This window comes from Mustela lutreola, chromosome 9 (genome assembly GCF_030435805.1).
Source record: "Mustela lutreola isolate mMusLut2 chromosome 9, mMusLut2.pri, whole genome shotgun sequence".
Taxonomy (NCBI): domain Eukaryota; kingdom Metazoa; phylum Chordata; class Mammalia; order Carnivora; family Mustelidae; genus Mustela; species Mustela lutreola.
The window spans coordinates 38629116-38647440 of NC_081298.1; the positions used below are offsets into that span (position 1 = coordinate 38629116).

An 18325-nucleotide genomic window follows, 5' to 3' on the forward strand; every position below is an offset into this window, starting at 1 on the left:
AGGAAACAGTTAACAAAATCAAAAGACAACTGACAGAATGGGAGAAGATATTTGCAAACGACATATCAGATAAAGGACTAGTATCCAGAATCTATAAAGAACTTAGCAAACTCAACACCCAAAGAACAAATAATCCAATCAAGAAATGGGCAGAGGACATGAACAGACATTTCTGCAAAGAAGACATCCAGATGGCCAACAGACACATGAAAAAGTGCTCCATATCACTCGGCATCAGGGAAATACAAATCAAAACCACAATGAGATATCACCTCACACCAGTCAGAATGGCTAAAATCAACAAGTCAGGAAATGACAGATGCTGGCGAGGATGCGGAGAAAGGGGAACCCTCCTACACTGTTGGTGGGAATGCAAGCTGGTGCAGCCACTCTGGAAAACAGCATGGAGGTTCCTCAAAATGTTGAAAATAGAACTGCCCTATGACCCAGCAATTGCACTATTGGGTATTTACCCTAAAGATACAAACGTAGTGATCCAAAGGGGCACATGCACCCGAATGTTTATAGCAGCAATGTCCACAATAGCCAAACTATGGAAAGAACCTAGATGTCCATCAACAGATGAATGGATCAAGAAGATGTGGTATATATACACAATGGAATACTATGCAGCCATCAAAAGAAATGAAATCTTGCCATTTGCGACAACATGGATGGAACTAGAGCGTATCATGCTTAGCGAAATAAGTCAAGCAGAGAAAGACAACTATCATATGATCTCCCTGATATGAGGAAGTGGTGATGCAACATGGGGGCTTAAGTGGGTAGGAGAAGAATCAATGAAACAAGATGGGATTGGGAGGGAGACAAACCATAAGTGACTCTTTTTTTTTTTTTTTTTTTTTTTTTTTTTAAGATTTTATTTATTTGACGGAGAGAGAGGAATCACAAGTAGGCAGAGAGGCAGGCAGAGAGAGAGGGGAGGAAGCAGGCTTCCCGCGGAGCAGAGAGCCCGATGCGGGGCTCGATCCCAGGACACTGGGATCATGACCTGAGCCGAAGGCAGAGGCTTTAACCCACTGAGCCACCCAGGCGCCCCCCATAAGTGACTCTTAATCTCACAAAACAAACTGAGGGTTGCTGGGGGGAAGGGGTTTGGGAGAAGGGGGTGGGATTATGGACATTGGGGAGGGTATGTGCTTTGGTGAGTGCTGTGAAGTGTGTAAACCTTCTGTGATTCACAGACCTGTACCCCTGGAGATAAAAATATATGTTTATAAAAAATTAAAAATTTAAAAAAAAATAAAATAAGTAAAATAAAAAAAAAAAGAATTTTACTATTCCTTGAATGGAGGAAATACACAGTTACTCTAAAATCATTTCCTACCTACAAAGCAACAACAATATAGTTAGGTAATGTTTACTCCTATAGAGAATGACATTCGCAAAGAAAGAAAATGAAGATCAACTCATATTTTTTTTTTAATGTCTACTAAATACCCAATACTCAGCCTGTTGGAAGTAAAAAAAACATAGTACTACTGACGATAAAGATCAAAAAGAACTCTATGGGAGAGGTGTTTTTTTTAGAATCTGGAATTATATAAATGCTTTTAAAAAATCACAATAATATAATTTTTTTTCAAATGAAAAAAACTTTTTGCTGGTTTAAAAAAATGGTGAGCTAGAAAATTCCGTGTTTTAAATTGAAAAGCTAGTTTAAAAACCCTGTAATACTAACCTGTCCAACTCTCCCTGGATGTTTCAAGGCCAAGCCTCCACTGGAGACAGCAGCAGCAACGTTCCCTTCATGGTCCACCACTACAGCGCCCACTGTGTCCAAAGTGCCTGAGTCATTCTCCTAGAGAGTGAACAGGATATGAGCACTCATTGAGCACAGAGTGTCACAATTTGATATGACCACACAGCACTTTTCAATACAATCATGACATAATTCAGCAAACTCTTAATCTATTAATCTATTATCAAGTTATTAATATTAATCTATTAATATTAATTGATTGATATTAGTACCAATCTATTATCAAGTTGCCACTAAAATTCAAGTCAAAATGTATTTTCTACTGAAAGATCCTGAGCAAAAAGTGTCTTGTTGCTTTTCTCTAATAATAAGCCTAGCATTCCTAAGGGAGAAGGAAAAAACACAATCTAATATAAAATAGCATATCGCAGTGTCCCCTTAATCTCCAGTATTAAGTTCATGATTGAAAATTTGTAAGAGGAGAAGATCTATGGCATAAATGAACCAGTAAGTGCCATTTCTAGTACTTCTAAAAATATTGTACCTAAATTTCTAAAAATAATATATTTAATACAATAAATAAAGAGAATGGTGGTTACAATCTTGAACCATACTATGTTACAATTATCTTTTATAATTCCTTGCTTGTGAGAAATTGATGGCCACCTCCTTCCACTGCTATATTAATAATATGCTCGCCAACTATATAGCAGAAAATTGTACATTCCTCGGAGGTATCTTTGCATTTCTGTATCTTGTCCCAAGTCCCAATATATTATTGACTATAAGCAGCTGTCTCCTACCTCAAAGATTTCTGGGTCACCTGTGCAAGACAGACAAACCTTATGATTCTGGGTAAAAATCAAAATCACAGAAAATAGGGAAAATGTTTCAAAAAAAATATCTCTTTGTGTATATTAACAAGGGAGGCTACTATAGGTCTTTAGGTTAACAACAGTCATTGCAATGTTCTCACTCTAGAGTTCTGGTTTTTAAACTATGCCCCACAACCCAAGACTCCCACCCTCTCCCTCACCCCCAAAAATGCATAAAAGAGCCCAGGCACAACTCCAGGCTCAACAAGACCAGGTCCTCCTCCTGCGTAGTTTATTGCCCATACTGCTGAGCAATACTTCATTTGTACTGAGGGATCCCTGGCTAAAGAGTTTTCAAATGACACTCTCAGGCAATCCCCAGAAAAGTCAGTGAGTTCCTAGGGCAACCTTAGAAGGTGAGCAACATTGAAGGGAGTTCTGAAATAGTGCAAGCAAAAGTTTTTTACTTCAAGCAAATTTAAAAATCCAGAAGTAGAGTATGTCTCAACAAATATTACATGAAGTCTGTTAGGAGAAGGTACATCTAGACATTTACATTTCTTTGGTTTTTGCTCTAGATTCTAACTCCTCTTAACAATACTGATACACTAGGACACTACTTACTTTAATAGAAAACATGTAGCTGACTGAAATAAGTGTTTTATTCCCTCTCTCCCTTTAACCACAGACAGGGGAAGTCTAGGCTATATCCAGGAATACCACAGTTGCGCAGGTGGCAGACTGCCTGAGTTTCAAAGATAGCTCGCTAACCTGACTGTAAATTCTCTGAAGAAATGGCTGACTGACTGATTTTACATACAGCAGACATGGAGGCATACTTAATCTTCAGTTAGGAGGATATAAAGCATGTCTGCATCCAGGGTGTCACAGAAACAAGTAAAACAAGTGATGATACATGCAAGACCATTCTAATATCAAGGCCTCAGTTTTCCATCTCTTTTCTCAACACTCAGTTTCATACAAATCCAGAGGATGCCACTACCTTAGGGAAGACTTAACAATAACTAGGTTTCCTCATTTGTTATGGAAGAAGTAAAGTTTATTTTCTTTGGTAGGTAAGATAAAAGTATAAAAGTAAACAATTGCATTAGGCATTTTATTCCAGGAAAAAAAAAAAAAAAGAAGAAGAAGAACCCTAAAGAGAAATGTACTTTAAAGGGGAAACATTTCCTTCATTATTCTAGGAAATAATTCCTATATCTTTACACCCTTGCAACCTCAAATAGAGATGTGTCTGTTCCTTTTCAGATGCCAGGTCTTATGTCTTCAACAGGAGGCCTTCTCAAAGTTTAATGTACACACAAATCATCTGAGAACCTGTTAAATGTAGATTCTTATTAAGTAATCTGGCACTGGTCAAGACTCTCCACTTAACAACCTCTCCAGCAATGCTGATATTGCTGGTCCTCAGACCCTACCTTAAGAAACAAGGTAAAATACCATCCTATGGGATTCATTATCAGCCAAACATCCGCTCTACTCATTTTAAGGCAAATAAGTTTATGGGCACAAATCTGCTGAAGGAGAAACTTCAGCATTAGCATTATGTCAACATAAAAGATTTAAGTTCTACCTCATGCAACTATCAATTGGCAGCATATCACCATGATCGTACCACAATGAACATACTGTAAAGTGTCTTAACGTACTGATCTCATACATATCTCTGTTTCTTTTAGAAACAGAAAACTCTCATACAAATAAACAGAAACTATAAGATACTTTCCTTAACAACAATAAAGTCAAGAAAGGGTATTCTTCATTAGTTCTTTATTAACTGTGACTGCTGATCCCAAGCATTCTGTAAAACAGAATTTTAGCTGAAGGGATAGATAATGTATACACAATGATATGCATTACTTATGAAACAATTTTCTTAGCATTTCATCAGGATATCATAAACTATAAAGACTCTTATCTAATCAAACTACTAGAGAAAGATACAAAAATATTACATGTAGGTGGATTTACTGAACTTGGTTTTTAAGAATGAAAAATCAAGCAAAACTACAGAATGCTGTTCCAAATTAAGCTAAATATTCCTAGGGGCTTGCAACACCTGCAAAAATCAGAATTACTTCATAAATATTCAAGAATTAGTTCATAGATTTCACATAGTGAAAGGCAAATTTAAGGATGATGAAGTAAGATTTAAGCATTTTTATGAAGTGTAGATAAATTAAGTGAATGACAAACACTGGTATTTTAGCCATAATAATTTCACAGAACTCATTTGTACAGAAATGAAATCCTAGAAAGGTTAAAAAACACACAATGACTGTTAGTATATAGAGCTACTATTATGCTCTTATACTCCATAAATACTTAAAAGTACATGCTCCACATAGGTACACATGTACCTATTGTCCTCAAATGAAACACGCTATTTCCAATACTTATTTGATAAAAGAGTGACTAAAAAGCAACTGTATAAATCATATAGTTCCCCTTATAATAAACACATGTATATTAAGTTGGCATAGAGATTGCATGTATTATGAAAAACACGGAAATAAAACTTTCTTCAACTCACCAATAAACTAGTAATCATGTTGGGCTTAATGTCAAAAGTTTTAATTTTTCTCTGCTCTAATCTGGAGATGGCTATTACACAATCACTGTAAAATCAAATTAAGTAAAACATAACTACTTCAAAAAGAACAAATCCCTTAAAACAAAGTGTAGGTACTTCGCACCATAAAATTATGCTTCTAATCTGTGTTCTAACTCTGAAATCTGCCAAGAGACATCATCTATCAGTTACCTATCTCATTAACCTGGCCTTTCTTCTATACAGAATTACTCAAGTATCAAATAGCTAAAATGCAAGAATAATATCTCAAACACATAAGTGCATCCTGAAACTGGTATTCAGTGGAAATAACCCAATACAATAAAAAAAAAATACATTTTTTTAAAAGATCCCAAAACTTCAACATGCACGTTTGTTAGGATTATGAGCAAGATTATAATTGGCATGAACTTCCACTTGAGAAAAGCAGATGATTTACACCCTCCATGACAGTACATTAATGGCAGCATAGAGCTTTACGTCTTTGAATATTCTAACCATGGAATTAGTTCCAGCTACCAGTGACCTAGACTGGCTCCATGTCTATCTCCCAAAAACCAGCCCCACAGTGGGGCCACTAGAGGATTAAGAATATTAGGTATGGGGGCACCTGGGTGGGGTTGAGCCTCTGCCTTCAGCTCAGGTCATGATCTCAGGGTCCTGGGATCGAGCCCCGCATCAGGCTCTCTGCCTGCCTCTCTACCTGCTTGTGATCTGTCTGTCAAATAAATAAATAAAATCTTTAAAAAAAAAAAAGAATATTAGGTATGGGTAAACAAAGCATGATTTAGTTAGAATTATCTACTCTTGTGTATATGGCTTGGCTGAAACCAAGGAAAATTTGGAAATAAGAATACAATACCCAATGACCTTTTCCCTCTCTCCAAGGAAAATCACCCTTCTGGGGAAGAAAAACTGAATGAGAAGAAATCAGAGAGGGAGACAAACCATGAGAGATTCTTGATTCCAGGAAACAAACTGAGGGTTGTGGAAAGGAAGGTGGGTGGGGGGATGGGGTAACTGGGTGGTGGGTATTAAGGAGGGCACAGGACGTGATGAGCACCAGGTGTTATACACAACTAATGAATCACTGAACATTACATCCAAAACTAATAATGTATTATATGTTCACTAATTGAATTTAAATTAAAAAAAGAAAATCACCCTTCTGATGCCCAGTATTATAAATGATGTTTCTATTAATTATAGTCAAGATGTCTATTCTTAAATAATCCCTTATTTTCTTTGCTTAGTAAGTATGCATTAAATATCTCTGCAACGCTACACAAATTAGAGTCAAACATATCTACTACAGAAAAAAAATTTATTAAAAAATTGTTATTTATTCCTTAAATCACTCAACAAAAGTTAACAGAAACATTTTTAGCTCAAAATAAAAATGAAGTGGGTTAACCATGCTTTTATGGGGCTTTAATATATCTACACTACACAACTTTAATTAAAGTTCATACCATAACAAAGCTCCAGAGATTTACCTAAAAATTCTAAACCCTTAAATACAGCAGAAGACAATGTTTTCCAAATGGCAGAACACCTAGACAGTCTTCTGTGGCTTGCAACATTCAAGGTAGAAAAAGCCATGGTTTTAATCTTGGTTTTTAAAATAATATTTCAAATAATGAACTATGGGTTTGTTTGCTTCAAAATGGAGCAGTTCAAGAGCCTCAGTGTGCATGTTGAGAGGGCACGTATAAGTGAGGGAAGAGACCAGATGAACATACTCATGACTTAAATTATTACATATCTGAAGAGTAAAAACCACAAGGGTAGTTTTATACAGCTTTAAATCATTTTTATTCTTATTCATATGCTGTAAAATTAAAATTATTTTATCCTTATAATGAACCACTGGTTAAGGAAAGTAAACCTAAGATATACTGGAATTAAAATAAAAATTGAGGAATTTAAGAATGATAAGTCTGACAAAGCCCTTAAGATAATATTAGCCTGATCATTAAACTGCATACATCTGATCAAAATACTTAGAGAATAAGCCTCAGTGACTACAAATATTGGTTTAAAAGTTCTGATTTGGATTTTTGTTTTTCTGGAATAAATATTAATCACAATTTTTAAATTCTAAATCAAAAATTTTAAATTCTCCAAAGAAGACACACAAATGGCTACCAGACACATGAAAAAATATTTGTCATCATTAGCCATCAGGGAGATTCAAATAAAAACCACATTGAGATACTACCTTACACCAGTTAGAATGCCCAAAATTAACAAGACAGTAAACAACAAGTGTTCGAGAGGATGTGGAGAAAGGGGAACCCTCTTACACTATTGGTGGAAATGCAAGTTGGCGCAGCCACTTTGGAAAAACAGTGTGGAGATTCCTTAAGAAATTAAAAATAGAGCTATCCTATGACCCTGCAACTGTACTACTGGGTATTTACCCCAAAAACACAGATGTAGTAAAAAGTAGGGCCATATGTACCCCAATGTTTATAGCAGCAATAGCTACAGTTGCCAAACTGTGGAAAGAGCCAAGATGCTCTTCAACAGATGAATGGATAAAGAAGATATGGTCCATATATATAATGGAATATTACACCTCCATCAGAAAGGATGAATACCCAACTTTTGCATCAAAATGGACGGGACTAGAGGAGATTATGCTGAGAGAAATAAGTCAAGCAGAGAGAATCAATTATCATATGGTTTCACTTACTTGTGGAGCATAAGGAATAACATGGAGGACATTAGGAGAAGGAAAGGAAAAGTGAACTGGGGGAAATCGGAGGGGGAGACAAAGCATGAGAGACTGTGGACTCTGAGAAACAAACTGAGGGTTTTCGAAAGGGGGGTGGTGGAAGGATGGATGAGACTGGTGGTAGGTATTAAGGAGGGCATGTATTGCATGGAGCCCTGGGTGTGGTGCATAAACTATGAATCCTAGAACACTGAAAAAATGAAGTAAAATTTTTAAAAAAATAATTTTAAATTAAACATGCACACAGCAATTAAAACCCTAAATATTTACCCAAGAGAAATCAAAATACATAAAACAAAAGACTTGTCAAAAATGTTCACAGCACTTTTAACTGTAACAGTCAAAAGCTAGAAACAACCCAAATGCTTATCAAGAGGGAAATGCATACAAAAATTGTGATAAAGGCAACAGGGGAGGACTGTCCAAGCAATAAAAAGGAACTAGTGATATGTACAACAATATGGATAATCTTTTAGGTGTCCACTGAGTAAAAGAAGCTGGACACAACAGACTATATAATATATGATCCCATTTACACAAAAGTTTAGAAAAGGTAAAACTGCTCTGCAGTGAAAAAGAATCAGAAAAATGGTTGTCTTAGCAGGGGTCTTGACTATGAAGGGGCATGAGAAAACCTTCTGGAGTAATGGCAATGTTTTATATTTTGATAGTGGTATGGACTACATGGCTTTATGCATGTCGAAATTCATCAAATTATATACTTAAGATATAAGCATTGCACCACACATAAGCTTTACCTCTAAAAAAATCAGTAGCTGATGCATTTATCTAAAAGTACACAATGAAGAATTCAAAACGTCAAGTCATGAACAAATTTTCTATTTCTATTTCTGTCCTAATACTATAATACATTTATATTTATATAACATTTAATACACAGTTGATTACAACTGTTTAGTAACTGTTAAGTAGTAAAACATGAAAGAGATGGAAAAAAAAGTATGAGAGAAAGTCTAACATATGTCCAACTGGAAGGAACAGGCAGAATAAAGAAGAGAAAATAATGAAAGAGAAAAGGCTAAAATTTCCCAGAACTTATGAGATATAAGAATCCAGATCTCCCAGAAGCCACAGAGAAAGGAAAGGAGCCAGCTAGAAAGAAAAGATCACCCATAATAGAATGACAGAACTGCCAGAAGCCCAACAAAAGCCAGAAGACTGTGGTATATCTTCAAGCTACTCAGAGAAAAGTAACTATAAACCTAGAAGCAGGTGTCCAACAAGATTATCTTTTAGGAACAAAAATAAAATAAAGACATTTTTAAATCAGTAAGTAAAGTGAGTCTACCACCAAGCGACCTGCACTTAACGAACGCCTGAAGGACCATTCCTTTTAGTACAACCTGACCTCTATGTCCTCCCTACCATCTACTCATAAGCAGACCTAATCTCCCTTTCTTGGCTAAACTTTATTTTTTTTCTATAACATCTCAACATCTCCTAAACTGCATAGTTGATTTTTGCATGACTTAAATTGCCAACCTCCCCCTCAAGACTAGAAGCTCCACAAAAGGCGGCATTCTTTCTATGGTTTATTCACTGCCATTTGCTAAGACTGAGAAAAGCACTTCACATCTCTTAGGCATTCAATAAAGATTTGTTGAATGGATGCATGAATAAGCAAGTAAATTACATACTTCACAAAGAGAAAAATAATTGCTACGATTTGAATGTCTGTGTCCTTCCCTATCTGACACTTACTGTGAGGTCAACACTGGTTATTCCCTAATTCTTAAGAAAAAGATGAAAATAAACAAATCTTGCCTCTCAACAACTCAGTCTCTTAGAAAGTACACTCAGCGTGGGTACAAATCTTTTCGTTCACTGATGAATCTCAAACGTCTGCAACAAAGATTTCAACAGACATTTGTTAATTAAATAAATAAAATGAAATAAAAATTTTCTTGTTGTTGTGAATGTTTGTATCCTTCCAAAATTCACATGTTGAAATTCTAGCTGCCAATGTGATGCTATTAGGAGGTGGGGGCACTGAAAGATGGCAGAGCCCTTATGAATGGGATTAATGCCCTTCTAGAGACACCCAAGAAGCTCCCCTACCCCTTCTGCCATATGAGGTTATAGCACAAAGATGGCCACCCAGGAAGGACGCTCTCAACTGCCTGGGTTTCGATGCTGGACTTCCCTGACTCCAGAACTGTGAGAAACAAATTTCTGTTGTTTATAAGCCACCCAGTCTATGGTATGTTGTTAAATCAGCTCAAACAAACTTAAGACAATAATCCAAGAAGGATAATCAGGCATGAAAGGAAACAAATAAAATGGCAAAACAGCATGTAAATTGAAACTAATATTGTCTTTAAAAATTATTAGAATGCCAGGTTAGATTTTGAAATATGGCTGTATGCTATTCATCAGAGATATACCTAAAGCATAAGGATATGGAAAAGTTGAAAGTAAAAGGATGGAGGGAAAAGTGATATGCCAAGCAGGTACCAGTCCAAACAATGTAACTATATTAATGTTGAGCAAATTAAGTGTTAAGACAAAAGTTATTAATAGAGATAAAATCTCTACATGATAAATGCTGGAAGTTTAACACCAGATAGAGAGAGAGAGAGAGTAATTCTAAATTTGCATATACCAAATAAGAATAGCTCAAATGTATATAAAGCAAAAGCATACCAACAAGGAGAAAGCAACAAATCATACTCATAATGAGATATTTCAATACATTTCTTTCAACTACCAGTAAGAAACAGAAGACCCAAATTATATATTAAAAAGTGTGATTGCCTAGCTTTTATAGAATTCTGTTCCCAACAATTAGAGGGCTAACATTATTTTCTTTTTTTAATTTAAATTTTAGTTAGTTAACACACAATGCAATATTGATTTCTAGAATAGAATTCAGTGATCCATCACTTACATACTAAAGCCAGTGCTCATCCTAAGTAACTCTTTAATACCCATCTGGCCCATCCCCCACCTACCTCCCTCTATCAACCCTCAATTTGTTCTTTATTGTTCAGAGTCTCTTACGGTTTGTTTCCTTCTCTCCTTTTTTGATTTCCCCCTTCCTATATACTCAGCTTTTTTCTTTCTTAAATTCCACATATGAATGAGATTATATGGTATTTGTCTTTCTCTGACTTATTTCACTTAGCATTATACTCTCCAGCTCCATCCATGTTGCTGCAAATGGCAAGATTTCATTTTTCTGATGGCTGAGTAATACTTCATAGTAACACCTCTTCTTTATCTATTCATTAATCAATGGACATTTGGGCTCTCTCCATAGTTTGGCTATTATTAATAATGCTGCAATAAACACTGGGGTGAATGTACCCCTTTGAATCTATATTTTTGTATACTTTGAGTAAATATCTACAGGAGCAATTACTGGATCATAGGTAGTTCTATTTTTAAATTTTTGAGGGGGGCACCTGTGTGGCTCAGTGGGTTAAGCCTCTGCCTTCAGCTCAGGTCATGATCTCAGGGTCCTGGGATTGAGCCCCACATCGGGCTCTCTGCTCGGCGGGGAGCCTGCTTCCCCCTCTCTCTCTGCCTGCCTCTCTGCCTACTTGTGATCTCTGTCTGTTAAATAAATAAATAAAATCTTTTTTAAAAAAAAATTTTTTGAGGAACCTCCATACAATCTGGAGATTGTAGCCAATCTCCAGAGTGGCTACACCAAAAGGAAAAATTTTCAAATGCATATAAATATTTATAAAACCTAATCATATACAAAAGCACAAACTAAGTTACAACAAATTTCAGGAAATAATATCAAATAGAATATGCTCTCTGACTATGATACAATTAAGTCAGGAGTCAATAGAAGTAAACAAAATTTGGAAATTCAAAAAGAAAAAATATTTCAAAATAACTTATGAATCGAATAAGAAATCTAAACAGAAATAAAAACAATAATGAATAAAAAATATTACATTTCAAAACTTGTGGAATACAGCAAAAGTGGTACATAGAGAAAAACTTATACCCAAAATGTTGATATTAGAAAAGAACAAAACATGACCTAAGTGTCCAACTAAAGAAGTTTCAGAACAATATAAACACAAAGAAAAAGAAGAAAACAAAAATAAGATGAAAAATTAGTGAAAGAAATAAACATTAAATAAATAGATTGGAAAAAAAGGCAAAGTTGGTTCTATGAAAAAACTACTGGTTGAATGAATGAACTGAATAAAGTAAATCTGATAGGCAACAATTTTCTCTGTGTGTCACCTAAATCCCAGCAAAGGTCCAGCCCTCCTCCCTCTTCTCCGAAGAGAACACTGACTCTCTAAAGTAATAGCAGATAGACACTCCCCCTCACTCACACTTTGTTCCAATGTAAAAGTGGCTCTCCACACCCCTGCTCCCCATCTCATACCAAAATACTGTTTCTGCAAGTCCTGAGACCCCAAATAACTCCAGAAAGGATTTCCTTAATCTCTTCCCAACCACACAAGAGGCCCTTGAACCTAAAGGCTCAACCTGAAACAGGTGGTTGTCCCCGCTCTGGGAAAACTCGTCATATGCTTGGCTTGTCCTAGGATCTTTTGTGGCTTATCTTGCTCCCTGTCAACCTGTACATAGCAACTAACAAACTATCAGGAATAGTTTTTAATTGACCCTCATTAATAAATCAAACTCCAGGCCCTCTGAAATTGCATCTTGCTCAATACATATGCAAGATCCAAACTCAGCCTATCTAAAGCAATTTTCCTAAGTACCTCACATATTTCTCTCTGATTATTTCATATTTAGATCATCCCTAAATGTAACAATTTTGCACATCACTTCTGAATAGGCTCTTTCCAAAAGTATGACCCTAAACAACTACTGTGAAATCTCTGCCTGATCCTCATAATAACCACACAGAAGTCCAGACCCCCTTCTCAGGATACAGGAGTGATCTTTATTTCAGGAGGTTTTGCATGCCCTCTGGCCTATTGTTCAAAACAAACTTCTTAGACTCTTACTGTCAAACATTAAGCCCTCACTTAAAATCTATAAAGAAATCAGATGTCTTGATATTGGTCCACACTCTTCCATTCAATGTTTTTCCTTTAGCAAAACTTTACTGCCCTCCCATCCTTTTGGGCCATCTGGCACCAGATCACACTCTTTTCATTTTTGACTAACCAATTCACTTTCTCTAATTCCAAATCACTTTCTTAAAAGCTCTACATAAGTAACATATATACTATGCTTTAGCTTTAACTTTGCTTTTTCCACCAGAGACTACCTTAACCTCAGTCATCACGTCTGAGAAACATGTTCAAGGGAGGAGGGAATCAAGATGATTTGGCAGTTTCACTTCATACAGGCACATATATCACAGTACTTCAATGACAGAGATAACGCAACATGCTACCAGCATATTCACTAATAGGCTATGAACTTCATTATCTGGGCAGATTAAAAAACACCCAAATAAATGAATTAAGGCCTTGCTAATTAAATAGACAGCAACAAAGTCTCTTTAATAAGAGCAGGCAACCTTTTTCAATTTAGTTGTCCAATTTGGCTCTTTCCAGCAACACCTGGCCGTGGTCTGGACCTCTGGTCTTTCTTTCATTTCAGGGCATACGTTTACCTTCTCTGGATAAAATTACACTTTTTCTTTTAAATACCAGAGCTCAACTGGCCTTTGAACTGAGTCTTAAAGCAGTGGGGAACAACAGATAAAGTACTAGAAGGTAACTTCGACAATCTGGATTCTATTCCTAATGATGAAACACCATGCCCGGGACAATTGGGATGGGTTCTTTAACCGGGATTTAAACTTGACCCTCTCCAGATTCAGTATTTGACACTGAATTTAATAATACAGTAATAAGTTACTTTATTTATTTTTTATTTTTTATAAACATATATTTTTATCCCCAGGGGTACAGGTCTGTGAATCACCAGGTTTACACACTTCACAGCACTCACCAAAGCACATACCCTCCCCAATGTCCATAAGTTACTTTATTTGATATGATATTTTTAAAGCAATATCTATTTGACTATACAATTATGAGTATACTCTCCAAAATATAATTATTAAAAATCATAAATACACAACTACTAAAGATAAGCATATTAAAAAACAAAAGGGAAAGAAAAAATGCCCACATACTTTTTCCTTTTATGCCTCAATACCTTAAAATTTTATTAGAAAATAAAGAGAAATCAAGGAATCACAAAGAGTAGGAAACAAGCTAAGTATATTCTAGGACATAAAATACAATCCAAATTAATTATGACTAGTACTATATCCCAGAAATCTTAAGTTCCATTCAAATTAACCTCAGAATGTTTACAGACTCCCACCACTCAAAAGCCAGTGATTAAAACAAACAATCACCCAGCTAGGCTTCATTCATACATATTTCAAAATATTCTCTTCATTGTTCCTAAATACAGTTAGTGAAAATAAAAGTAGACAAATGTCCAGGGAGTACTCTGGCTGTGGACTTAATGCCTTCTATGGCCTTTTTGGGTTTCGCTAAATTTTGGGCACAGTTGAATCTGATCAGTTGTCATGCCCACAAAAGGTATTACAAACTGCCAAAACTAGAGTTTGCTTTCAACAGCAAAGTGTTATACATTAGTATTATATATTCTGTTTTGCAAATACCTTAAAATGGAATGTGTATCACCAAGTGCTCACCTTTCTAGATTGTCTCACACATGTAGACTACCTGACTGGCCCCCGGAAGCATGTGAGTTTGAAACCACCATCCTATAGAAGCTCCATAGTGTAACCAAGCTTCTCTACTTACAGGCTTCTAAATCTAAGGCTTTCTCTTTCTCTCCATCAAAATATCTAAGTCCTACCCCTTTATCCAAGACCCAGCTTAAATTCTCCCTCTTGATGAAGCCTACAGTGAAAAACTTTGTGAGTTTGTAGAGTGATTTCTCCATCCTACCAATTCCCATGGCCCTCACTGATTCCTTCACTCTTCTAGCACATACTCCATGGTATGAGTTCCCTTTATGTTTAATTCCCATGAACCAAATATAATGGTCAGTGCCTAGGTGTTATACACTCTATTTACTCCCTAAAACCTACATAAAAGCCTGAATATAAAGGGCACTCCCAAAGTCAAAGGGAAAATAGGAATTGGGAAGAAAAACTAAGGATCCCGTGAGGCCATGACCTCGGGTGGAAACATCACTTAATGTCTGTGTACTCAAGGTGACTTGCTGATATGAGATCCACATAACCTCGGGCTACACAAATCAACAGAGCAATGAAAATGGAGCACTGCCTATCCCTTGAGCAAATGACCCAAAATGACCATCGAAGAGAAGGCAATGCTTGCAAAAAAGGGGGGGGGGGGGATAATCACAAGTTTCACACAGTAAGCCTGCAAAGCAACCCCATTTTTATTTTATCACATGTCCAGGTCCCTTCTGGGAAAATCACAAAACCCAAATAAACAGGTGCTAGCAAATGGGTAGAAATTCTTGTAGTGGTGAGGGTCCATTCTTTTTCCTAGAAAAAAAAGGCATGATCTAGGATTTTATTTGTAAAACGCATTTTACCTGCATAGCAGGAAAGGAACTCGGTCAAGTTTTCTCTAGATGGGCACGCCCCCTTGTGGGCAGTTCCTGACTCACCTCTATGAAATGGTCAGTTGAGATTGTGGGCTGTTTCTAAAATATCATTTCCCCATAATCATTTCCCTCTCTTACTTATATAATATCTTCAGATCTCTAAAATACTGAGGAAGTACAGTTATATTATTAGTAATATTTCAGTTATCATCTCTTTTTTCATTACATCCCCAGAAACAAGCTTACTGGTAAACAGCAAAGCACTGTTTTAAACTAACGTATGCTTGAAGCACTTAAATAATAGATTCAAACTTACCTTCAAAGACCACAAAATTTACAACTGAAGAAAATAACATTATAGGATTGTCTCTCTCAAAATTAATATTAGAATCATCTTTTGTAGATGTTTAAGTTAGTAATGTTAGCTGAGTAAAGACACTGTTCCTAGGTACTCTGATAAGGAAAGAAAAAAATGCTCATGGCTCCTTGAGCTTACACAATATTATAAAGTAACCATACACACCAATCTTAAAATGGCAAATGTTTAGATAATTCAACAAGCATTTATAAATACCCATTATATGCACTAAGTAGAAGGAAGAATTTGTTCAGATCTGGGTGGCATTTGAGCTGGTTGTTGGATTAGAGCTGGACTTGGATTAGAATTTTCCTTAAGGTCAGGAACACGACAGGGATGCCCAGTCTCACCACTTTTGTTCAACATAGTACCAGAAGTCCTAGCTTCTGAAGTCCTAGCCATCAGAAACAAAAAGAAATAAAAGGCATTCAAATTGGCAAAGAGGAGGTCAAATTCTCTCTCTATTCTCAGATGAATGACATGATATTTTATGTGGAAAACCAAAAGGCTCCACCCCCAAACTACTAGAACTCATACAGCAATTCAGCAACATGCAGGATACAAAATCAATTCACAGAAATCAGTTGCATTTCTACACAATAACAATGTGACTGAACAAAGAGAAATTAAGGAATTGATCCCATTTACAACAGCACCAAATACTGTAAGATATCTAGGAATAAACCTAATCAAAGAAGTAAAGGATCTACAGTCTAGAGACACAGAACACTTATGAAAGAAATTGAGGAAGACACAAAGAGATGGGAAAACATTCCATGCTCATGGATTGGAAGAATAAATATAGTGAAAATGTCCATGCTGCCCAAAGCAATCTACACTTTCAGTGCAATCCCTATCAAAATACCATCAACATTTTTCACAGAGATGGAACAAACAGTCCTAAAATTTGCATGGAACCAGAAATTTTGCCAGAGGATGGCTGAAAAAGAAAACCAAAGCTGGGGGTATCATAATGTCTGACTTCAAGCTATAATACAAAGCTACAATAATCAAATCAGCATAGTCGTGGCACAAAAACAGACACATAGATCAATGGAACAGAATAGAGACCCCAGAAATGGTCAACTAATCTTTGACAAATTAGGAAAGAATATCCAATGGAAAAAGGACAGTCTCTTCAATAAATAGTGCTGGGAAAATTGGACAGTCACATGCAGAACAATGAAATTGGACCATTCCTTTACACAATACACAAAGATAAACTCAAAATGGGTGAAAGACCTAAATGTGAGACAGGAATCTATCAAAATCCTAGAAGAGAACATTAACATTGGCCACAACAACCTCTTTCAAGACATGTCTATAAAGGGAAGGGAAATAAAAGCAAAACTGAACTTTCAGGACTTCATCAAGATAAAAAGCTTTTGCACCGCAAAGGAAAGGTCAACAAAACTAAGAAGCAACCCTCGAAATGGGAGAGGATATCTGCAAGTGACATTACAAATAAAAGGCTGGTATCCAAGATCTATAAAGACCTTCTCACTCTACATCCAAAAAACAAATAATCCAGTCTAGAAATGGGCAGAAGACATGAACAGACACTTCTCCAAACAAGACATACCAATAGCTAACAGACACATTCAACATCACTTGGCACAGGGAAATACAAATCAAAACCACAATGAGTTACCAACTTACACCAGTTAGAATGGCAAAAATTAATAAGACAGGAAACAATACGTGCTGGCAATGATGTGGAGAAAGGGAAACCCTCCTACAGTGTTGGGAATATAAGCTGGTGCAGCCATTCTAGAAAACAGTATGGAGGACTCTCAAAACATTAAAAATAGAGCTACCCTACAACCCAGCAATTGCAGTACTAGGTATTTACCCCAAATATACAGAAGTAGTGAAAAGAAGGGGCACATTCACCCCAATGTTCATAGCAGCAATGTCCACAATAGCCAAACCATGGAAGGAGCCCAGATGTCCTTCAACAGATGAATGGATAAAGAAGAAGAAGTGGTTCATATATACAATGGAATATTACTCGGCCATCAGAAAGAATGAATACCCACCATTTGCATCAACATGGATGGAAATGGAGGGGGTTATGCTAAGTGAAGAGAAAGAAAATTATCATATGGTTTCACTCATATGTGGAACATAAGGAATAACATGGAGGACAACAGAGGAAAGGAGGGAAAACAGGGGAAAGAAGGGGAAGAAATCAGAGAGGGAGACAAACCATGAGACTCTGGACTCCAGGAAACAAACTGAGGGCTAGAGAAGGGAGGGGCATACAGGAATGGAGTAACCAGGTGATGGGTATTAAGGAGGGCACATGTGGTGATGAGCACTCAGTGTTATACTCAATTAATGAAACGTTGAACACTACATCAAAAACTAATGATGTACTATATGCTGGCTAATTTCAATTAATAATAATAATAAATAAGAATAATAAAATTAATAATAAAATAATTAAAATAATAATATTGTTTTATTAATAATAAAATAATAAAAATAAGAATAATTAAAATTCATTGTAAACCTACAAAAAAAAGAATTTCAGCAGGCAGAGAAGTGGCTGGCATTC

General features: G+C 36.1%; 1 protein-coding gene across 5 annotated transcripts in view; it reads right to left on the minus strand.

Annotated features, from left to right (window-relative positions):
* The window catches only part of TASP1 (taspase 1), a 272025-nt gene that overhangs the window by 153079 nt on the left and 100621 nt on the right, over window positions 1-18325 (minus strand). For all 5 annotated transcript variants that reach the window (XR_009344681.1, XR_009344682.1, XM_059134054.1 and 2 more), the window contains one exon: window positions 1703-1822. Coding sequence is in view for 3 of the 5 variants with exons in the window: in XM_059134054.1 (XP_058990037.1) it covers window positions 1703-1822 (120 nt within the window). In the remaining 2 variants the exon portion in view is untranslated. The remainder of the gene's footprint in view (window positions 1-1702; window positions 1823-18325) is intronic.